This window comes from Borostomias antarcticus (assembly GCF_949987555.1).
Source record: "Borostomias antarcticus genome assembly, chromosome: 5".
Lineage (NCBI taxonomy): Eukaryota > Metazoa > Chordata > Actinopteri > Stomiiformes > Stomiidae > Borostomias > Borostomias antarcticus.
In genome coordinates this window covers 21,437,485-21,460,654 of record NC_140238.1, presented here as the reverse complement: position 1 = coordinate 21,460,654, position 23,170 = coordinate 21,437,485, and the positions used below count along the sequence as shown (strand labels likewise).

The 23,170-nt window shown below is 50.9% G+C and overlaps 2 protein-coding genes across 2 annotated transcripts; one reads left to right on the top strand and one right to left on the bottom strand.

Moving 5' to 3' along the window:
- Nucleotides 1-528: 528 nt before the first annotated feature.
- Nucleotides 529-1,882, bottom strand: LOC311309417 (relaxin-3-like; the record flags this gene model as incomplete). Its single annotated transcript, XM_084438698.1, has 2 exons — nt 529-821; nt 1,720-1,882. 2 exons carry the CDS (start codon nt 1,880-1,882, stop codon nt 529-531), a joined length of 456 nt encoding a protein of 151 aa, XP_084294824.1.
- Nucleotides 1,883-5,451: 3,569 nt separating this feature from the next.
- Nucleotides 5,452-21,923, top strand: rfx1a (regulatory factor X, 1a (influences HLA class II expression)). The gene is made up of 18 exons (XM_084437639.1): nt 5,452-5,556; nt 7,225-7,588; nt 9,951-10,060; nt 10,934-11,029; nt 11,862-11,950; nt 12,374-12,809; nt 13,548-13,729; nt 14,159-14,278; nt 14,870-14,997; nt 15,217-15,335; nt 15,619-15,728; nt 16,173-16,324; nt 17,029-17,126; nt 17,224-17,373; nt 17,795-18,003; nt 20,845-20,998; nt 21,091-21,136; nt 21,224-21,923. The coding sequence occupies exons 2-18, from the start codon at nt 7,246-7,248 to the stop codon at nt 21,382-21,384; spliced, it is 2,703 nt and encodes a 900-aa protein (XP_084293765.1). The 5' UTR covers nt 5,452-5,556; nt 7,225-7,245; the 3' UTR covers nt 21,385-21,923.
- The last annotated feature ends 1,247 nt before the right edge of the window (nt 21,924-23,170 follow it).

Below are 23,170 nucleotides of genomic sequence, written 5' to 3'. Positions count from 1 at the left end.
CTCATACATGACCTTTGTAAATGTTTTACCCTGATTACGCCCCTGCCCTCCTACCATGGCTTTATTCTTATTAAACATTTCATTTCTTGTTAGCCGCAAGCAAAATGTTAATTAACATGCATTTTATTTAATATGGCACTAGGTGGACAGCCCTGTTCCACAGTGCAAGATGGTTGGAAACTGAGAAAACACCCCAAAAAGCCTGGATGTTGTCTAATGCAAATCAAATATTTATTAAAATGTTTATGACACATAAAAAATTCAAATATAACAGCTTGGATTTAGATTCAAAGGGAGACGGATATCAATCATAACAATTAAAAAAAATACAGAGTATACCAAAATATCATCCCAAGACAAAGGGTTGGATGATGGGAAACGTGATTTGTGAACAGCATATCATTTCCATCTGAGAATACAACATCATAATGAGTGTCTCAGGAAAGTAAACATCATATTTTAGCGGAGGAAGACTACAAAAGATCTAGTTAGCTGATCAGAATGTGTGTGTGGCGCCAGCAGGAACTCTCAACAGAGGGAGCTGATTTCGCTCTTGCTGCAGCCCCACTTACAGCAGGCGTTGGACAGGCCCACCACCACGTCACGGCCTTTGCGGTCAGCGGTGCGCAGGGCCTCCAGGATCTCGTCTGAGATAAGGGAGCGGGCCTGCCTCCTGAACACGCCGTCCTGGCCCTCTCTGGCCGGGCTCTGGACCCCCGGGTCGCTGGTCTGCTGGAAGGAGCCCTCGGCCATAGAGTCTGGGCTCCAGCCTTCGGGGGACTCGTCGTCACGGGAGCTGAATGGATCCTCAGAGAGGTCTCCTGGAGAACAATGTAAAACAGGATCAGGCAGCTGGACTACGACCTTGATCATCACGGTGATTCACATGCTTTGTAGATCTGAAGTCAGCAGTTTGGTGGAATTTTAGACCACCGCTCGCTCCACAACTCCGAGGGTTTGTGTTAAGAAGGGCTCTGGCTCAAGCTCTACAGAACATCCCTGCAATTACAATGGCGCAGCATTGGAGGGGTGAGGAAGGGAGAGAGAACATGTTGCCTCTACTGTCTGGAACCACTAAAATGTAAAATTACAAGACGCAAGGGGGTGGGTCTTTATTGGGCCACACAGTGACACGCACACATTGCACACACAGTGAGAGGCAACATGGCACACAACACACACATGCACATGCAGTTTTCAGGTGTCGCCGGTGGAAATAGTTTCTTGCATTTCTCCCATCCAAGCTGTCCCTCCTCCAGGGGCAGCCAGGAGCAGTGGGCAGCCCTGGGACCAAGTCCAACTGCTCAGTCCAGATCCTGGTCAGAGAACGGAGTGAAGAGCATCTGCTCCTCTGCATGTTTTTTGTATTGGCTTCTTTGGGAGGAATCCCTTGCAAATACAGGGAGAACATGCAAACTCCGCACAGAAAGGCCCAGAGACCTTCTTGCTGTGAGGTGACAGTACTAGGTAATCCACCACAATGACGTGCGTGAGCAATTTCGGGGTTCAGTGTGTTGCTCAAGGACACTTCGGCACAACGGGAGCTGAGATCGAACCAGAGACCTTGCGATCCCCAGCCGGCCGCTCTACCTCCTGAGCTATAGCCAGTGGAACAGGGAATGAACAGTCACACATAAACACAAGTGGCAAGAGGATGTCAATTCACAAACGTGAACAATATAGCCATTATTTTCGTTCAGACAATCGTCCGAGTCTCACCTGCACTCCCGATGGACCTTCTCCAGCGAGAGCCTCCGCAGGTGAATATGACTGCCCGGATGAACTCCCGGCCGCACAGCTTCACCCCATATGTGGGGCCCTCCATCGCCTGCACCCCCGCCACCAGCAGACACACAGCCAGGACCACAGCTTTCCACATCATATCGAGAAGGAAACCAAAGAGAAAGAGACGACGGAAGAGAGTCTTCAGTTGATTAGGTTAGCCTTAGGTTGCAGGTGTTTGTCTCTGGGTCTCTCTCTAGGTTGGTGAGTGATGTGACTCTCCCATTGACCCAGGTTGGCTTATAAAGGGATTCTCTGGTCAGCTGGGAGGTAGACGCACAACCTGCGTACACGGGCCCTCCCCAAGAGAATCAGAGATGGGTTCGACAGATAGAGACAGAGACCTTTATGGAGACAAAGCCTGAACCAAAGGTGGTATAATTAACCAAAACAGCCCAAACAAGATATGATGTCAGAGTCCTCTGTAATCTGATTAGGGGGAAATAAGCATTTTGGGATGTCAATCACGCCTTTTATTTCAGATACTCATTTAGTGACCATCAAATCTACCTTAAAAATCATTATGCTTACGCACAACATTTTCCATTAGGCAGTGCTGTTATAATCAACTATGAAGATGACAAATGTATATGCACTATATCAGGGGTGGCCAACCAGTCAGAGACTAAGAGCCACAAAAATTACTGTGGTACCACCCAGAGCCACACCATATATACCAGCGTTTCTCAACCTTTTTTTCAGTCACCGCACCCTTCATAAGTAGCCTACTTAAAATTCCAAGGCACCCCAGTCTAAAATAAGAAGAAAAACGTTATTGTCCATTAAATATACATTTAAAGTTAATTTATTTAAAATTAATACATACAGCAAGATATTTTCTGACATAATATATTTTGGACTGGGTTGGGTTACGCTGGGCTGGACTGGGCTGGGTTAGGCTGGGCTGGGCTGGGCTGGGCTGGGCTGGGTTAGGCTGGGCTGGGCTGGGCTGGGTTAGGATGGACTGGGCTGGACTGGACTGGGCTGGGCTGGGCTGGGTTAGGCTGGACTGGGATGGGCTGGGCTGGGCTGGCTAGGCTGGACTAGGCTGGACTAGGCTGCTAGGCTAGGCTGGACTGGGCTGGGTTAGGCTGGACTGGGATGGGTTGGGCTGGGCTGGATTAGGCTGGACTGGGCTGGGTTAGGCTGGACTGGGCTGGGCTAGGCTGGGCTGGGCTTGGTTAGGCTGGACTGGGCTTGGTTAGGCTGGACTGGACTGGGCTGGGTGAGGCTGGACTGGGCTGGGTTAGGTTGGACTGGGCTGGGTTGGACTGGACTGGGCTGGAGATTTGAGGCTTTGAAATGTCCCAATGATGTCTGGCATATCAGACAGAATGACTTACCATTACGTTCTATGAAGAAAAAATGACTATCCCACTCGAGTAAAAAATGTCCTGTGTTCGTCTTCAAATTTTCTTTTCGCTGCGTATTTCTTTCCAGCCATTCTTTGGTTGTGTACAGTAGCCTAGGCTACGTTAGCTTTTGTCGTAAAAGAGAATGCCCCACGCAAAGCAAATTATTTTGTTTACAATTATTTTGTTACCAAGGTGATTTGCTACCTATATGGTTTGAAGTGGTTCTCACGCGACTTCCTCGCGACCTAGCGAAACGAATCATATGATTTTATGACACATCTGCAATAAACTAAAATGGGCAGGAAGAAATGCACAGCGAAACTAGAGAGAGAGAGAGAGAGAAACGTTCTTAAGGAATTAATTAATTAATTTTTTTAATGAAAGGATGGAAGAGCCGCAAGCCAACTTTTCTTTTAATCAATGAATGGATGAGCCGCACATTGACGGGCAAAGAGCCGCTTGCGGCTCGCGAGCCGCGGGTTGGCCACCCCTGCACTATATGAAGAGGGGTCAGGCAGCTTCCTCCTGAAAATACACCAACCCGACAGTCAGCCAAGTGCTTCTGACCCACGTGAACGCTTCATTGTTGAGCCCTGATGAAGGCCATGTATGGCCGAAGCATGTTGAAATGCTTTGAATCGTTCTATCGTAAACTAGCTGTGAATTAAAGCTTTTTAAAGCCCATTTGATAACCTGCTGTAGCCACCCAGCTCCTGTAGCCCTGGTCCTGGCCCAGGGAGGATGAGGCCCCTGCCATCCATGGTTCGCTGGTGCTATGAAGGAGGGAAAGAAGAGGAGGAGAGAGAGTGATGCCACTGGCTCAGATGATGCAGGGCAGAGTACCTGGAAAGGTGGGCCGGTTGCAATAACCCATATCATATTTTTCTTTTCTTTTTCTTAGCTTCTCCTTTTTTGCACTAGCATTTGTACTTGCTCTTTGCACTGTCCTGTCTTTGCATTGTTCTGTCTCGTCCCTGCACCCAGTCCAGTGTTGTCTCCATGTTATGCACCACGACCAAAAGCAAATTCCTAGTACGTTTGAAAAACTGCATGGCAATAAAACAAATTCTGATTCAGATTTTTAATCTAAAGCAGAGTGCCGTGGACTTGCTGTTTTTGCGTCTGACCACTTGTTGACTGGTGTCAAACAGAAAGTCGTCATCATAATAATGAGTGAGTATTCACACTGCCCTGATGGTCATTCACGTCAGGACATGACCATTGGGGCAGATACGGAGGACCCTCTATGGATGACAAACGTTTTGTACCCTGAAATAAAACAAAAAAGACACACATGGACACCCCAAACTTCAACTTCTCTTCTCACAATCTCTTTTTTTATACCAATTTCACATTTTCTACCTTTTGTTAAATCCCCCATGTTCTCATTCTCACCACTGACCCTTTGCAACCACAGCTGCTTTACCCTTCTGTGACTGGCTCTTGTCTCTCACTTCACTGTCCCCCTCTGAACCGGGGCATGCAGGGGGGGGGGCTGCTGAGGGAATGACACAGGGCCAGTGACATTTCTAAAGTCAGATAACATGTAAGTCATCATAGGAGCCAAACAAAGGCCAGGCCCTATCGGTCTATCCGCATAGTCAAAGGTCCCTCGTTTCGATAATGGCTTTGTAATTAATATGTGGATAACAATGCAAACAACTTGGCATTTCTGGGGGATATGAAGCATGAGACTCATTTGCACTGAGTATTGGCCTGGTGAGGTCAAAATAGCTAACAGAATGGGAACCGTTTCTCTTATGATTGTGTGTCTGTGTTCTGGTCGATATGCCTCTCATTGGTATAACAAGTGCAACAATGCTTTGAATAACCAAAATAGACATTTCATTATCATTTGTTTACATGCATGAATAGCCGCCCAAAAAACAGACTGTGACATTGAACCTTACGCTCACAGATCCAGCATGTGATCCGTTTTTGATATACATGGCTTTCATCGGCAATTTGAATCATTGAAAGTGACAGCATAATTGTATCATTATATCAATCCGAATAAAAAGGACACAGAGAGAGTAACCACCAAATCATTGTCCACTGAATGTACTTGACAGTGCTATACTCCAATAGCTTTCAAGGATATGGGATCCGCCTCAGTTGTATTTTTTTTTACCTTTGATTGACAAGGATATTGCACAAATCAGTAGGAGATGCTTTGTATCGACGACGTCGGTGGTCCTATGGCCGTTAGACAAGTTGGGAATTGTCCGCCAATCAGAACGATAAAGAGGGCGGGATCAAAGCGGGTGGGTAGCAACAGTTGCCCCGGTGAGGACGAGGCGCCATAGCCACGGTAGCCCTGGCGACAAGAACCCAGCAACGAGAATCAACAACAACAGCCCGAATCCTTGAAAAAATAAAAAAACAAAAATACCGGTGGGAAATTCACTCGGAATCAGAGGTGAAACTCTAAACATAGTAGATAGCTTTCGTATGGAGAAATGTATCACATGAAAATGATTTTTGAAGGCTGCTGTTGTTTTTTTGCCTGTTGTTTCAGTAGCCATTAATAGCAAACTGGCTGCCAACGTTAGCTAGCTAGCTAGCGTGCTTGGTGGCATATTATGTTGAAAGTGTTTAGAAACGCATAGCTGTTGTGCCGGAGTACATTGACTGCCATGACGCTGGAGCCAGCCACAGTAAATGCCCAGGCCGTTGTTATGACGATGTCAAATGCACGATAGGGGTACAAAATGGCGGGTGTGTATAGTAGCTATGGGACAAGCTAGCTAGCTAGCCGTTTGCACATAACTTGCCTCCCACTTACTAGCGTTAGCCTGTTAGCTATACATAGCTAGCTAACAATTATGTACTTTACCAGGTAACTGTTTACTAGCTATGAGGACTCTGTCGTTGACCTCACTAGCCACAGAGACCGTTGACGGCGAGGCAGCCTGTTGGCTTTGCCCACACAGGACTTCAGAAAGTTTAGTCTTGGAACTCGTGAAAGCCACGAAGGCAAAGACGAACTGTCGGTGGGGTGTGGAGAAAGGCGAGAGGGGCGTGGCAGTGATAGCTGTGACTTTTTAGATCTACGGCAGGTGTATCAACTATACGAATAATGCGACATATTTCACTGTTACACTAACGTTAGTTACAGTGGTGGTGGATGAGAATGTTTGGACGGGAGATCTTTGCTTCGCATTTCAACCTTTGCTACCACCGATCTGGCTGGGATAGTTTCTGCATACCACCGATAACTTATTCTTACAGTATCTCCGACTTCCTCCCATTGAATGTGTCGTGTGTGTATGAGAGAGTGAGCGTGTATGAGGAAAAACACGCGAGAATAAAGAGGAGCACTTGCCGCTAAGGGTTAGTAGAGGGTGTCAAGGCTAGAGGCAGTCTATTCTATTAAAAGAGTGACCTACATTCTGATGAAATACCATTATCAACCTATGTCTGTGTTTTGGTCGCAGTGGTACAAAATACAGCAAGGCTTCTACATAGTGAAAGGCGACTGCAGTAGGCCTAATGAAACTCTGGTGAGGGGGGTAACCTCCTTTACTTTCAGAGTGTTAATGAAGAACCGTAGCCTGTGGCGCTCTGCGATCACATTACAGGGAATAGGACACCAGATGCCTTTTCCCGTCAGCCCTCCTCCCCCACATCTCTTCTCTAGCTGCAGTACTGACAGTTGAGGCTGAAGCTTTCCCATTCAAGTTGCTCTTGGTTCGGTTCCAAAAAAAAACTAAAGAATGGGTGGATGTCAAGTGAGTTGATTTGCCTCAAAATAAAGACTACAAATAAAATGCATACTCAGTATGCCAACGATCTGTGAAGGTGTCATATACATGTGCTTGAAAGTCCCCATGGTTTCAGTTAGGCTAGCCTGGGTCCAGACGTTCAAATCTGCCCACTCCAAAGTTGACTGACTCTTGAAGTTCACAACAGAGTGTAACGAGTTGACAATTCTTGTCTGATATCAGGCTACAGTTGGGCATGGCTGTTATCGTGTCACAGTGATACCGTTTAGTTGATGTGTCTCATTTGGCAATAGCTTGTGGTTTATCCGCTTGTATTTGAAAATCTTTGTTAATACGTTTATGCTTTCCCTCCTTGTCACCAGTGGTGAGTCCGAGCATCCGTGATGGCCACATCAGGCTACGTGGGGGAGTTGCAGGCAACGAGCCAGCCTCAAGGGGCAGGTGTGAGCGTGGCGGCCGGACAGACGGCCTCGGACCCCTCCACGCCGCAGTTCCTGGCCGAGATTCAGACCGCGGTGCCCACTGCTGCATCGTCTGCCGGGCAAACCACTCCCACTGACCAGGCCCCTCCCACACCCGCTCAGAAGACCACGACAGGCGCCCAGGCGCCGCCCGCACAGGCTCCGCCCGCTCAGACGCAGTACGTGACGGCAGAAATCCAGAGCTCCCCCACGCAGTCTGGCAACGCCCAGGCCACGCCCCAGTACATCGTCGTCACGGTCACAGGTGAGGGTCCAACGTCACATCACACTCCTGCCTGTACACACACCTTTCAGGTTGACTTTGTCTGAAGTTTTTCTTAATACGTGCATTATTTTGGTATGTCAGTTTTTTTCCTTCAGCAGTCTTGTAGCTGCACTCTACTCTGTTCCATCCATTGCCATTCAGAAACCGGAGTAGTTTTAAATGCACAATCATATAATTGGTCCCATTTCAAAATAGTTCATTAACCAGGCCAGGTCCAGCCTCGCGTGGCTGTCTTATTTCTGTTCAGGACAGGTAGGACGGAAGCTAGTCATGCCACTGAAATAGCTGTGAATTGAAATAACATGAAATTATGTCTGATAAATTAAAATAGGTCTTGTCGCCTGGACACATCAGTTCCAATGCTTCCAATGCTAATCCAGCACAATAAGAGCGGGATAGCCAGTTAGCTCATGAACTCACAACAACTAGCAGCAGCTTCTATAACATTAAAGGGACCCCGAGGAGTTTATTTTGGTTATGAATCAGTCTCATTTTAATGTGGGTGAATCTACATTACCCACACTTGTTTATGTGTCCATTTTCGACAAATGTCGTTTCTTGTATGTAGTTTATTTTTAGATTATTATTTTGTGGTCGGGTCGTTCAGAACTTCCTTGGAATGACGAAACGATTTACTGCCAGTCAACATGCTTGGCTGAACTACATGTTCTCACGCAAAGATAAAAAATGAGCAGCTGTCAGCTCCACAGCACAATGGCCTCTCTGCCATTACTTACCCCATCCTTAGTGCCCCCTATTCCCCCAAATGGTCTCCCACCCCCCCTGTACTCTCCTCTCCCTCTTCTAGATCGTGCCTGGGATAACATTATTACACTAGAGGTTAGAGGGGAAGAGGAGGTCAGGGTAAGAGGGGCACCAAAGGATTCTGAGGCTAATCAAGTCAAGTCTCTTTATTTAACCGTAGCTGTTGCTTATTTTACAACTGTATCGTAGGGGAAACACTGCTGCTAGCCTGTGTAATATAATGTTACTGTAGCCTACCTAAACTTGTTTCAATCACAAGAACGCAACAGGTTTACTTTTTGTAGTTGGTGTGTAACGTTAGTTGTTACCTACTTTGATTTGTGTCTTCCTCCTGTGCCTACTTGGACTTGTAGGCATCTTCCTCTCTCTTTCTTCTCTTTCTCCTTCTTTCAACACCATCACGCCAGGTACGGTTTGTGTGCTCATGTAGGCGCATAAAAAGAAAAACCAGAAATAGTCCAAAATAAACCAAATCCTCCTCCATACTCTTAGCGGCCCGACAGTGGAAAAACAGATGGTAACGGTTCTCACGAGTCCGGGACAGAACGGAGCCGAACAAAACTTCCTAGTAACCGTTCAGCCCGACAGTGGAAAGACAGCTATAGTGTTTTTGTTTTGATGTTCTGGGATCACTGTGTCTTGTGGTGGCACAATCAGTTGGACACAGTTAATTAATCTGCAAAACAGACTGTACATTTCCTTAAAGATAAAAAAAAAAAAATGTTTTGTTCCTATGGGATCTCTCCTGTCCGTCTACAAACTAAACATTTACCTGGTAAATACATGCAAAGTATAGCCTAATATATAATGGGTAATTACTGAGACACCTATACTGTAGGTATAATTTCAAAACAGGAGTATTTCAAATGTTCAATTACTACACATAAATTCAATAACTGACATGGCACCACCGGGTAACCAATTTTTACATAGCTTCTATTACATCCAGTGACAAAATATTGTCCACATCGAGGCTTGAACCCACGAGGCATGACCTTCGGCATGGGAGGTGGACACCCTATCCACTACTCCACAGACTCTGTGGCACAGAGGATCTGGAAAATGTGCGGTGTCATAGTGTTTTTGTTTTGATGTTCTGGGACCACTGCCTCTTATGGTAGCAACATAGAACTGCAGGTCAACAACACAACGGAGGAAGGGAGGGAAGGGGGGAGGGAGGGAGGGAGGGAGAGAGGGAGTGACAACCAGACATTTGCTATCTTTGGTGCGCTGGCTTACAGCCATGCACAAAAAGAAGACCATCATCTGTTTCAAACGAGCAACACTGGTGTGTCATTCTAGGAAGGCCTGTGGGGGATAAGCGGAAGTGATGAGTCATCTTCTAGTTCAAGCCCAGGCGTTAAGCAAGAAGCAGTCATTCACTGTGCAGCTCCAGTGAGCGTGGGCAGGCAGGGTGCAAATGAGTAGGCAAACATGTCAACTCCTTCCCTGTGAGCGAGCTTACTATAAAGGTCATGTTTGGGTATGACTCATAGTCAACTGGTATTCTACTGTTGACTGTTCTCTCTTGCTCTCTCCTCTCTTCTCTCTCCCCTCTCCTCCCTCTCCCCTCCAGAGGGCTCCCTGCACTCCAGTGACTCCGTGTCGGACTCCAGCCCCCCTCCAGCGGTGGTGCAGACCGGCGTGCCCACACAGGTGGTGCAGCAGGTGCAGACAGCCCAGCAGGTACGACCCCCACCTCTTCCCCTCACCCATGCCCGTTACACATAGAGAACCAGGCAGCGCGCCACTACTTAACCAGACACCACACATCCTACCCTCACGTTCCACATGATATCAACCGTGAGGCCAAACTTCTCAGTTTGGTGTGTCGGTGGTTGAAAAGAAAACTATTCGGTATTATGGGCCTTTATTAGCAAAGAAATAAGGCAAGGAGGAAATGGTTTGATGTCACCAAATGAGCCCAAGGTGGTGGTCAGACTGACTGCAAGTCAGGGCACGGGAATAATGGGAGGTATGAGGGGTATAATAAAGTTGTTGTTTTTTTAAATTGAATTAAATTGAATAAGGATCTGCGGCAGGCCGGCACCTCTGGTCATCCCCAGTCTGAGCACACAGTAATACAACTCTGGTCATCCCCAGTCTGAGCACACAGTAATACAACTCTGGTCATCCCCAGTCTGAGCACACAGTAATACAACTCTGGTCATCCCCAGTCTGAGCACACAGTAATACAACTCTGGTCATCCCCAGTCTGAGCACACAGTAATACAAGGCCGTTGGCATAGCTTAGCTTAGGTGTGCCCATCTTTGCTTAGTTGATCTTAGCTTATTTTTCCTAAGCTGCGTTCGGAATCTACTACTTCCATACTATATAGTATGCCAAAAAAGGATGTATGTCCCACGTACCGGTAGTAAAAAGTAGCAGTATGCGAACACAGCCGTAGTCTTCCTAGTGAGTCAAGCTTAGTGCTTCTTAGGTTTGCCTAGCTTAGCCTAGCCTAGCTTAGCCTAGTTTAGCTTAGCTTAGCGGACGCTCAGATGGTCCAGTGATTCATGCGAAGCTCTCTCCCCCTGTGCCCTGCCTCCTGTCACCAGAGGTCAGTGGTACAGCCCACCTCCCAGATAACCAAGACTGAACCTGGCGCTCAGCTGAATGTCACCAGCCTGCAGCCTGTCCACCTGACCCAAGAGGTAAGACACACACACACACACACACACACACGCTTTGGTTATGCTATTGTCCTACTCAACCGCCTGTATAGCCCTCTGATTCTGTGAAACAAGACAAAGCTCATCCTTCCCTGGTGGGTCCCAGGCTAGCGAGCAGAGAGACAGGGAGTCAGACCCAAACTCAAGGAGAGACAGAGAGGAGCTAGCGGATTGGACAGAGAGCAGGACAGAGTACCTGGTGTGGGCGCTGGACAGACACCCGGACGTCATCCAGGCAGAGCTCCGCGGCCTGGAGTACTCCCCATACCTCCCCCTGGTGTACCCCGCCTTCGCCTTCACCCTGCCCCTGCTGGCCCTGGGCTGGGAGACGGGGCCGGGCCCCTACCCGGCTACGGTGGCCTCCAGCCCGGGCCAGACACTTCTGCTGGACCCGACCTCAGCCCTCAGAGTAGGTGTAGCAGTAAGGCAGCCTAGGGGGGGATGTTGGTGGAGAGCTGTTGAGGGATAGAAGGACGCACAAGCCAAGCCCCATAGCTAGCTAGCTGCTAATAGGCTCATAGCACAGAAGCTACTGTACATACTTTAAAATTTCCTCCATCTATCTGACTATTTGTCTATCATCTGTCTGTCTGTCTGTCTGTCTCTCTGTCTATCTGGTAATTAATTATCAAGCTGGAAGGTCATTTTCCACTGATATAATTGAGCTTGTTGTGGATTAACACGTTGAAAATATATGGAAAGAGACTGTTGTGGAGGATGCTGGGATAAGATTTGATCTAGTGTGGGTGCGTTTATGTGCGCATGTGCCTGTGTGTGCGCATGTGTGTGTGTGTGTGTGTGTGTGTGTGCTCAGGTGCTGCAGCAGGTGCCTGTGCAGCATGTTTACACCAACCAGGTGCAGTATGTGGAAGGGGGAGAGGCCAACTACACCACTAGTACTATGTAAGTCTCTCTCTCTCTCTCTCTCTCTCTCTCTCTCTCTCTCTCTCTCTCTCTCATCTACACCACTAGTACTATGTGAGTCTCTCTCTCTCTCTCTCTCTCTCTCTCTCTCTCTCCCTCAACTACACCACTAGTACTATGTAAGTCTCTCTCTCTCTCTCTCTCTCTCTCTCTCTCTCTCTCTCCCTCAACTACACCACTAGTACTATGTAAGTCTCTTTCTCTTTCTCTCTCTCTCTCTCTCCCTCAACTACACCACTAGTACTATGTAAGTTAATCTGCTTCTCTCTCTCTCTCTGTCACTCCCTCTCCCTCTCTGGTCAATAGCCTGTGTGTTCATCAATAGCCTAAGTGTCTGAAAAGTGAAAAAGACGTAGTGAGACGTAGTCTCCAGACCGTTCTCTACTCTCCCCTTGGTTCCAGTCGCTCCGGCAGCTTCTCCTACACAGACGCCCCCCTGTATACGCAGACCAGCGCCGCCCCCTACTACGAAGCCCCTCCCGCCTCGGTCACCGCCCCGGGGACCCCGCTGACCGTCTCCGTGACCACGGGCTCCGCCGGTGTGTCCATGTTCGTTGCGGGGACGGGTCAGATCGTGGCCAACCCAGCCGCCGCCGCGGGGGGAGGGGCCACGGTGGTGGCAGCGGCGAGCGGTGCGGCCAACGGAGCCGCCGGGGAAGGGGCGGGGGCCAACGGCGGCGGCGGGGGCAGCTACGTGATCCAGGGGGGGTATATGCTGGGGGCGGGCGGTGGAGGGGGCGGCAACAGTCAGAGCTACTCGCACAACGCCCGCGCGTCTCCGGCCACCGTGAGTATTACAGAGGGAGAGGAGAGTAGCGTGCCGTCGGCAGACAAAAAGGTATGCAGAGACGCCAATCTACCCAAACTACGCCGCACATTGATGAAGTCATTGTTGAGTTTTGCCATTGGGGAAAGCACAGTTAAAGTAACAAGCTATCAGAATGGATGCTTCGTGATCATGACCAAACGAGCCCCATTAGCATTAGCATTAGCATTCCATTTCACAGAGAGAAACTTTAACTGTGATTTCGTCTTCATAGACAGTTTTTAAAAGAAAGCCATGGCTTCACCGTGTCTCATATCATAAGGTTGCATGTGACAGTGGAGCATCTGGAACGGGGAGGTCATCTTCTCTACTTGCTTTGCCCCGAATTCATCGTATTGCCCCATTTTTTATAGTTGTTGATAGACCAAGCATCCCATCAGTATTTCAAGTCATGATTCATTGCATACCCAGATTGTATGCCACGGCACGCAGTGTATGTCAGTGTGTGTGTGTGTGTGTTTTCTCACGTTATTTCATGTGTGCAGTACGTGAATTGTGATTGTCACATGATATGACATGTATCATGTTTGTACATACAGTACGTGTTATTTATACAAAGGAAAGTAGTATAATCACTAATGCGCCTGTGCGTTGTGTGATTGCGTGCTTGTGTACTGTGTGTGTGTGTGTGTGTGTGTGTGTGTGTGTGTGTGTGCGTGCGTGTGCGTGCGTGTGCGTGCGCGTGTGTGTGCATGCGTGTGTGTAGTGACTAACCCCTCCAGTCCTGGTGTGTGTGTGCCTCCTGGCCAGGTGCAGTGGTTACTGGAGAACTATGAGACGGCGGAGGGTGTGAGTCTGCCTCGCTCCACGCTGTACTGCCACTACCTGCTGCACTGTCAGGACCAGAAGCTGGAGCCCGTCAACGCCGCCTCCTTCGGCAAGCTCATCCGCTCCGTCTTCATGGGCCTGCGGACGCGCCGCCTGGGCACACGGTGAGGCGGGGGGGGACGAGACACACGCACGCACACACACACACACACACACATATACACATACACACACACACACACACACACACACACACACACACACAGAAAACGTATACTGTACGCAGAGTTGCACGCACACACACACACACACAGAAAACGTATACTGTACGCAGAGCCGCACACACACACACGCACACACACACAAAACGTATACTGTATGCAGAGCTGCACGCACACACACACACACACACACAAAACTTATACTGTACGCAGAGCTGCAGGCACGCACACACACACACACACACACACAGAAAAATATGATGCACATAAACACACAAGTTAGGCCTCACCAAACACATAGGCAGGTAGTTAATCCCAGGTGTGTGTGTGTGTGTGTGTGTGTGTGTGTGTGTGTGTGTGTGTTCGTTCCAGGGGCAACTCTAAGTACCACTACTACGGCCTGAGGATCAAGGCCAGCTCCTCCCTCATCAGACTGATGGAAGACCAGCAGCACCTGGCCATGAGGCAGCAGCCCTTCTCCCAGAAACAGAGGTGCTCTCTCCCTCTCTCTCTGCTTCTCTCTCTCCCTCTCTCTCTCCCTCTCTCTCTGCTTCTCTCTCTCTCTCCCTCTCTCTCTCTGTCTCTCTCTGCTTCTCTCCCTCCCTCTCTCTCTGCTTCTCTCCCTCCCTCTCTCTCTGCTTCTCTCTCTCCCTCCTTCCCTCCTCTCTCTCTGCTTCTCTCTCTCCCTCCTTCCCTCTTCTCTCTCTCTGCTTCTCTCTCTCTCCCTCTCTCTCTGCTTTTCTCTCCCTCTCTCTTCTATCTCTCTGCTTCTCTCTCTCTCCCTCTCTCTCTGCTTCTCTCTCTCTCCCTCTCTCTCTCCCTCTCTCTCTGCTTCTCTCCCTCCCTCTCTCTCTGCTTCTCTCTCTCCCTCCCTCCATCCCTCTCTCTCTGCTTCTCTCTCTCTCCCTCTCTCTCTTCTCTCTCTCTGTTCTCTTTACCTCTCTGTCCTCTCTCACTCCTTCTCGGCTCCCTCTCTCTCCCTCCTGTTTTCCACCACTCTCTGTTACCTCAGACAACTGTGACCCCGCCTGTACCTCCCTCTGTGACCCCTGACCTAGTGTGTGAACTCCGCCCCTGCTCCAGGTTGAAGCCTGTGCAGAAGGTGGAGGGCATGACCAATGGCACGGCGGCGGGCTCGGGCCAGCAGCAGCAGCAGGGGGCGGGGCTCTCCGACATCAGCGCTCAAGTGCAGCAGTACCAGCAGTTCCTGGGTGAGGGGGCGGAGCTGCGCTAGTCCATAGAGAGACACGACCTAGACAATAAGCAACCTCTACCTCCATTCCAGAGCATCGCCAAACTGTACATTTTGCTTTAGAACCAGTTTTCCCGTGTTCTACTACGACTTTTTCAACTATGACCAGATGTGGAATGTGCGTTGAGGGGATGTTCTCAGTGTGTGTTAGTGACACCTCGTCTCCCGTGGCTGGCAGACGCGTCGCGGGCGCTCCCAGAGTTCCCGGACATCGACCTGCAGGGGAAAGCTCTGCCCGAGGACATAGAGCCAGAGCACATCAAGAACTTCCAGCTGCTCTATCGGGAACACTGTGAGGTGCCTGTCTGTATGTCGCACTGTTCGTTCCTCTGTTTGTCTGACGGACTGACTGACTGTTTGTTTATATGGCTGGCTGGTTGGTTGGTCGAGGCATATCACCGTGAGACCGATTATCTGTTAGACATTACAAGAATACACAGCACCCTTGTCTGTTTTGTGTGTGACTTGTGAAACCGGTTGACCCACTTTGTGTTTGTCTGACTGTTAAACCACATCCGTGTGTGTGTGTGCGCGTGTGTGAGAGAGAGATATACTGAGACTTCTGTCTCCTCTGTCACAGGCCATTCTGGATGTGATGATCAACCTGCAGTTCACCCTGGTGGAGACGCTATGGAAGACCTTCTGGAGGTTCAGCCAGAACCAGGCTGGGGACACGGGCACTCTGGCCGTGTGAGTCAACACATACACACACACACTGCTACATGGTTACACACTAATGCTGTGTTCACACCGGGCGCAGATTTTTCCTGCAGCGCGGCGAGTTTATATAGAAAGTCAATACAATTTGCGCAACCTGGGCGGCAGGCGGCGCGAATCGCCGAACCCGGCGGCGCGGCAGCCAGGGTTGCAAAAGTTCAAGTTTTGTAACTTTCTGCGGCCGACCCGCACGGCAACCTATTGATCCCGCGGCGAACTGGGCGGCGCGGATTTTCTCGCCGCACCCCGTGTGAACACAGCATAATATGTACTCAAATACATAGTACGCTTCTTTCTTTCGCACACACACACAGGCGCGCACACAGACACACTATTAAATGGTTACACACCAATATATACTCAAATACAAAGTACGCTTCTTTCACACACTCGTACCCCCCCCCCCCCCCCCCCCAGGCACGATGAGTCGGAGAAGCGTCTGCCCAAGTCCTGCCTGGTGATCCTGTGTAAGTACGATCCGGTGCTGCGCTGGACCCGTGACTGTGACAACGCCCTGTACCAGGCGCTGGTGGAGATCCTCATCCCCGACGTGCTGCGGCCCATCCCCAGTGAGTCACACCGCCGCCAAGCAACATCACATCATAGCGCACCACGCTTCGCCATGCCGCGTTACCCCCTCAGCTCCACTGCGTGGGTCGGCACCCTCCGCCATCGCCGTCCGTCCCAAAAAATCAAGAAATGAACCTGGGCGATCCTCTAGAGGTCGGGACGTGATGCAACGGCTGCAGTGGAGCCGCTGGCGTTGATGACGATGGATTCAGTTCCTGGGCGTCTGATGGGCGAGGGTTGACGCTGACACTAACAGACCACACACTCGAAGGCTACACAGCACTATATCACAATACCTAACACTATATTAAACTGCATTACATAACACAGCATAACACTATATTAAATAACAGTACTTAGCACTGTAACATTACATCTTGTAGACATTACATTTAACATTACAGTCATTTAGCAGACGCTTTTATCCAAAGCGACTTAAGCCTGAGATATACTTGTTTCTAACTACTCGTGCATGTCTACTACGCGTCTCCTGCGTTCTTTGGGGCGTCGGCTGCGGTCGGCTGTGCAGGCACGCCAAAATTAACACGCCGCAAAACACGCGCTTGTCCCATCTAAGAGCTCAACAAGAACAGCTAAAAACAAACCCAGTACAGTAAGAGGAAGGTGGAAGCTCCTCTAGCCCGGACAGTGTAGAGGACATCCACCACGTGTCCTGCGTTGAGACTCCGCTCCTTCTCCACAGGTGCCTTAACCCAAGCCATCCGCAACTTTGCCAAGAGCCTAGAGAGCTGGCTGACCAACGCCATGATGAACATCCCAGAGGAGATGGTCCGCATTAAGGTGCGCGCGTGTGTGTGTGTGTCCCATTTTGTACGGCCTGCCGGGTGTCTCCATCCTCCTCACCCCCCCCCCCCCCCCCTCCCCCCACCATCTCCAGGTGACGTCTGCCAGCGCGTTCGCCCAGACCCTGCGGAGGTACACCTCCCTCAACCACCTGGCCCAGGCGGCGCGCGCCGTCCTCCAGAACACCGCCCAGATCAACCAGATGCTCAGCGACCTCAACCGCGTGGACTTCGCCAACGTGCAGGTTGGTTAGCCCACGCCGGCCGTGTCTCCACTTCCTCATCTTCAGCTCGTTCACTACAACCAGAGGGCACACTGCCGTCTCCCAGGGCTGGAACCTGGTTGATTTTAGGACGCGGTTTAACATCCTACAGACAAATAACCATATACAGTATGTGACATTTACATTTACAGATGTGTCACTGTTTTGTAATCTCTGTTTTATGACTGTGTTTCATGACTTTTACATCAAAAGAGGGTTGAATCCACAGCACTACATAGATGACGTTGTGTAACTTGCAAGTGATGTACATCATGCGCACAAAATCTGGTTAGGATGGTCTGTACATCTGTTAATGATGAAGCTCTCCCGCAAAACAAACGCAGGTTATTGGTCTGTGGGCCTCATTCGTTCCTCCCGACCCGCATCTCCCTCCCCCCTCCAGGAGCAGGCGTCGTGGGTTTGCAGGTGCGAGGACCGCGTTGTGCAGCGGCTGGAGCAGGACTTCAAGCTGACCCTGCAGCAGCAGAGCTCCCTGGAGCAGTGGGCGGCCTGGCTGGACGGCGTGGTCTCCCAGGTCCTAAAGCCCTACCAGCACAGCGCCGCCTTCCCCAAGGCCGCCAAGCTCTTCCTGCTGAAGTGGTCCTTCTACAGGTGAGGGGGTCTGGCTGGTTCCGGGGGGGTTGTATCCCACGGGGATGGGGGTGTAGCTGTGGGTGTGGCTGTGGGTGACAAGGCAAGAAGTGTCTGATGTAGGATAACGTGCGCTAGCTATCCGTATGGTAAGTCAAAATGAGACAACGGGAAGCTAGCTAGCAGCAAGTGGGGCTAACGAGGCCGTCAGTGCTAGGGGGAGGAGACGGGCGCTGCAGAGCACATGATGTCAAGATTTGATGCGATCAGATTTGGGAAGAGGAAGGCTTCATTACGAAACTGTGGCAGGAAATTGTTCATTGTGGTCTGGCGCGGCCACAGCTGGTCTATGTTTGGGAAACACTGTGGTTGACAAGCACACGTCTTGGGTAATATGGAGAATGGAAGTGGAAGTTCAAATTCTCTAAAATGCAACATTCTTATCTCCCTTTCTTGGAGAAATCCCAGAGTGGATGTAGTGGGAACAGCTGTGTCGAGAAGCATTTGTCACATTTTCAGTCACCTTGAATGGGATAGAGATGAGCTCAAGGATGGCGCGGGGGGGACCACGGCGGTGATGCGGCCTAAAGCGTCATGTTTGGGCGCGGCTGCTCAGGTCCGTGTATCTGAGCAGAGCCGGATCCTGGAGGAAGCGGCATATTGGGCGGCCGCCCCCTGAGGGCGGCTGGTTTGATCTCGAGGGTTCTACGCGCCACAGCGACCCCTTCTGGTTAAAGGATGAGAGGCAAGTCCAGGAGTCGTCTCTCCCCTTCGCACAGCCGACCGGTGGGGTTGTGTGACGAATCGCCGAACACTTGGGGGTAATCACCCCCTAGTACAAAATAGGGGGGGTTACAAAGGAGGGGATAATTTGTTAGGGAGTAATTGGACACTAGTTCAGGGTCAATTAGCTACCAAATTGGATTAAAATGGGATAAAATCCCAAAATAAATGTATTTAAAAAAAAGGGAGGGAGGGAGGGGGGGCGCATGCGCATGTGTGGTTGATTCTCTCTGTGCTCCTCCTCTCCCTCACGCTCTCTGTCCTCCTCTCCCTCACGCTCTCTGTGCTCCTCCTCTCCCTCACGCTCTCTGTGCTCCTCCTCTCCCTCACGCTCTCTGTGCTCCTCCTCTCCCTCACGCTCTCTGTGCTCCTCCTCTCCCTCACGCTCTCTCCTCCTCTCCCTCACACTCTCTGTGCTCCTCCTCTCCCTCACGCTCTCTCCTCCTCTCCCTCACGCTCTCTGTGCTCCTCCTCTCCCTCACGCTCTCTCCTCCTCTCCCTCACTCTCACCTCCTCCTCTCCCTCACGCTCTCTCCTCCTCTCCCTCACGCTCTCTGTGCTCCTCCTCTCCCTCACGCTCTGTGCTCCTCCTCTCCCTCACGCTCTCTCCTCCTCTCCCACACGCTCTCTGTGCTCCTCCTCTCCCTCACGCTCTCTCCTCCTCTCCCTCACGCTCTCTCCTCCTCTCCCTCACGCTCTCTGTGCTCCTCCTCTCCCTCACGCTCTCTCCTCCTCTCCCTCACACTCTCTCCTCCTCCTCTCCCTCACGCTCTCTCCTCCTCTCCCTCACACTCTGTGCTCCTCCTCTCCCTCACGCTCTCTCCTCCTCCTCTCCCTCACTCTCTGTGCTCCTCCTCTCCCTCACGCTCTCTCCTCCTCTCCCTCACGCTCTGTGCTCCTCCTCTCCCTCACGCTCTCTGTGCTCCTCCTCTCCCTCACGCTCTCCTCCTCTCCCTCACGCTCTCTCCTCCTCTCCCTCACGCTCTCTCCTCCTCTCCCTCACGCTCTCTCCTCCTCCTCTCCCTCACTCTCTGTGCTCCTCCTCTCCCTCACGCTCTCTCCTCCTCTCCCTCACACTCTCTGTGCTCCTCCTCTCCCTCACGCTCTCTCCTCCTCTCCCTCACGCTCTCTGTGCTCCTCCTCTCCCTCACGCTCTCTCCTCCTCTCCCTCACTCTCACCTCCTCCTCTCCCTCACGCTCTCTCCTCCTCTCCCTCACGCTCTCTGTGCTCCTCCTCTCCCTCACGCTCTGTGCTCCTCCTCTCCCTCACGCTCTCTCCTCCTCTCCCACACGCTCTCTGTGCTCCTCCTCTCCCTCACGCTCTCTCCTCCTCTCCCTCACGCTCTCTCCTCCTCTCCCTCACGCTCTCTGTGCTCCTCCTCTCCCTCACGCTCTCTCCTCCTCTCCCTCACACTCTCTCCTCCTCCTCTCCATCACGCTCTCTCCTCCTCTCCCTCACGCTCTCTCCTCCTCTCCCTCACACTCTGTGCTCCTCCTCTCCCTCACGCTCTCTCCTCCTCCTCTCCCTCACACTCTGTGCTCCTCCTCTCCCTCACGCTCTCTCCTCCTCCTCTCCCTCACTCTCTGTGCTCCTCCTCTCCCTCACGCTCTCTCCTCCTCTCCCTCACGCTCTGTGCTCCTCCTCTCCCTCACGCTCTCTGTGCTCCTCCTCTCCCTCACGCTCTCCTCCTCTCCCTCACGCGCTCTCCTCCTCTCCCTCACGCTCTCTCCTCCTCTCCCTCACACTCTCTCCTCTTCCTCTCCCTCACGCTCTCTCCTCCTCTCCCTCACGCTCTCTCCTCCTCTCCCTCACGCTCTGTGCTCCTCCTCTCCCTCACGCTCTCTGTGCTCCTCCTCTCCCTCACGCTCTCCTCCTCTCCCTCACGCTCTCTCCTCCTCTCCCTCACGCTCTCTGTGCTCCTCCTCTCCCTCACACTCTCTCCTCTTCCTCTCCCTCACGCTCTCTCCTCCTCTCCCTCACGCTCTCTCCTCCTCTCCCTCACGCTCTGTGCTCCTCCTCTCCCTCACGCTCTCTCCTCCTCCTCTCCCTCTGTGCTACCCCCCCCCCCCCCCCCCCAGCTCCATGGTGATCAGAGACCTGACCCTGCGCAGCGCCGCCAGCTTCGGGTCCTTCCACCTGATCCGCCTGCTCTACGACGAGTACATGTACTACCTGATAGAGCACCGCGTCGCCCAGGCCAAGGGGGAGACGCCCATCGCCGTCATGGGAGAGGTACACACACACACACGAACGAACGAACGAAAATAGCTCGCTCACTGGATAGTTCTGATGAGATACTAACACTGTGCTTCTCTCCTCCACAGTTTGCCAGTCTGGGCAGGAGTCTGAACTCACTGGACCCCGACAAAGGCAACTAGCTCCTTCCCCATAATACCGCTATGTTATCACTGATAGTCGCCCTGGCTAACCCTCTGGGTGTGTGTGTGTGTGTTTCAGAAGAGGAAGAGGAGGAGGAAGAGGAGAGCGATGACGAGAGCCAGGAGCTGTCACTTCCCTCGGATGGGGCGGGGCTAGGGGAGGAGTCACTGGAGCCCCCCGCCAAGCTGGCCAGAACCGACCAGAGAGTGCTCTTCTCCACAGGCTCGTCCGATAACTGAACACACACACACACTCACACCCTTTCTCTCTCTTTGATTAACACTAACACTTGCACACTCACTTTAATGTAGTTAAACAAAACTCAACACACTGATGTACACTGATTTATACATACATATACACTCACATGCAGAGGCTGTAAACACACACACACACACACACGTGCACGCGCGCACGCACACAAACACTAAGAGAGAACACTGCTGCAGTTACTAACATGCAAAAACTGATCCACCGGTGCACACACACACACACACACACACAAACAGTCCCGGATGCCCACCGTCACTGCTTTAAGCACAGACTCTTGCACACAGACGGATGGACGGCATGATCAGCGTTGGCAACATGGTGCCTCGCCACCAGCGACCCGCACACTGACCCCCCCCCCCGGCGCCTCACCCAGGAAGACCAGAGGAATCCCCCTGGGCGTCTCTCTGTCGGGCGGGAGCTAAGACGGATGGACCTGCTACAGCGTCAAAGAACCTGCCAGGTTGCTCAGTAAGAGCTGACTGTGTTCAGAACAGTGTACAGTACAGACACAAGCCAGGCCCCCCCCCCCCCCCCCCTCCAGAAAAGAAATCTGTCCCTGCCGTCACAAAGTGGTCATAGATATATGGAGGTTTAAGCATGGGCAGAGGGAAGATGTCTAGAGTAAGCGGCTGCTCTAAGTGGCCCATTTCGCTGTCACTCCCATGTCAATCATAGCCCCGACCCAATCAGAGAGAGATGGGCCTGCGGGTGACAGCAGACTGTAATGGAGTCTCTCTCACTCTCTCTGTGTGTTGTGTGTGTGTGCGCGCGCGTGCGTGTGTATTTTTTTGTTTTTGTTTTTGTTTAATCCCCCGTAGTGTCATCTGTGTGCTCGTGTGTGCACTGGGGTCTCACTGCTGTGCTGTATTTGAATGTGTGTGGTTTTTGTGATCGTGTGTGTATGTGTGTCCCGTGAGTGTGTCTGGTTGTATGATTATAACAAAGTCTGTACTTCATAAGAAGTGTTGACTGTGGTGGATATTTTCAAAGGCATTCAATATGAGTTTGGGAGAGTGTTTTTAGATTTCGTGTTGAACATGGTTCATTTGGTTTGCCTTTATTTCCTGTTAGAGTGTTTAAGAGTCTTGGAGTCCTTGACCCAGCCTCACACACATACACACTCAAAAGAAAAAGTCTTTGAAAAGGTGTTTTATTTTCAACCCTATAGCTGTGGAAAAGTATTCCCAATTTTCTTAACTGCACAAAACAGCACCCTCTTGCTGCAGGCGACAAGGTAGCTCTCGAAAGAACATATTTGTTCAATATTTGTGTTCGTGTTGAAGACCCGTCTACTTTATTGGTCCCCAAGTTGCCTCTCTCTGTCCAGACATTTCATCGTCTCTGCCTTATTTCTTAGTGTTGTTCATTTCCGTGCCAAACGTCCCTGGTTCTCCCTTCTCTGTGTTTCCGTGTTCCGAGGAGGACTGCTCGACGGGAGTTCCACCAGAACACGTGTCCACTCTTTATAATTCTGTTCTTGTTACCAAGTGAACCTTTTGTCTGGTGTATGTATGGTGATGTGGGTGTCACACACTCTCCAGTATCCTGTGTATTTATTGTGTAATTGAGTGCGAGTCTGTTTGATTTATTTTTCAGTTCCTTCTGATCTAGTGCATATATACATGTACATACACCGGCTGTAAGCCCCTGCTTCTTTGCACAGTCCCTCTCGATGACTGTCCTCTAGGTTTTCATATATGAGATTATCTGTCACAAGCTGAACTTTCTTTGTCTAAAGAATCCCTATACAGT

Bases quoted from the DNA above. Each gene is read 5' to 3' on its own strand.
- rfx1a (XM_084437639.1), top strand. From the start codon at position 7,246: ATGGCCACATCAGGCTACGTGGGGGAGTTGCAGGCAACGAGCCAGCCT. The intron at 15,336-15,618 runs GTGCCTGTCTGT...CCTCTGTCACAG, and splicing joins TCTATCGGGAACACTGTGAG to GCCATTCTGGATGTGATGAT. The intron at 17,127-17,223 runs GTGCGCGCGTGT...CACCATCTCCAG, and splicing joins AGGAGATGGTCCGCATTAAG to GTGACGTCTGCCAGCGCGTT.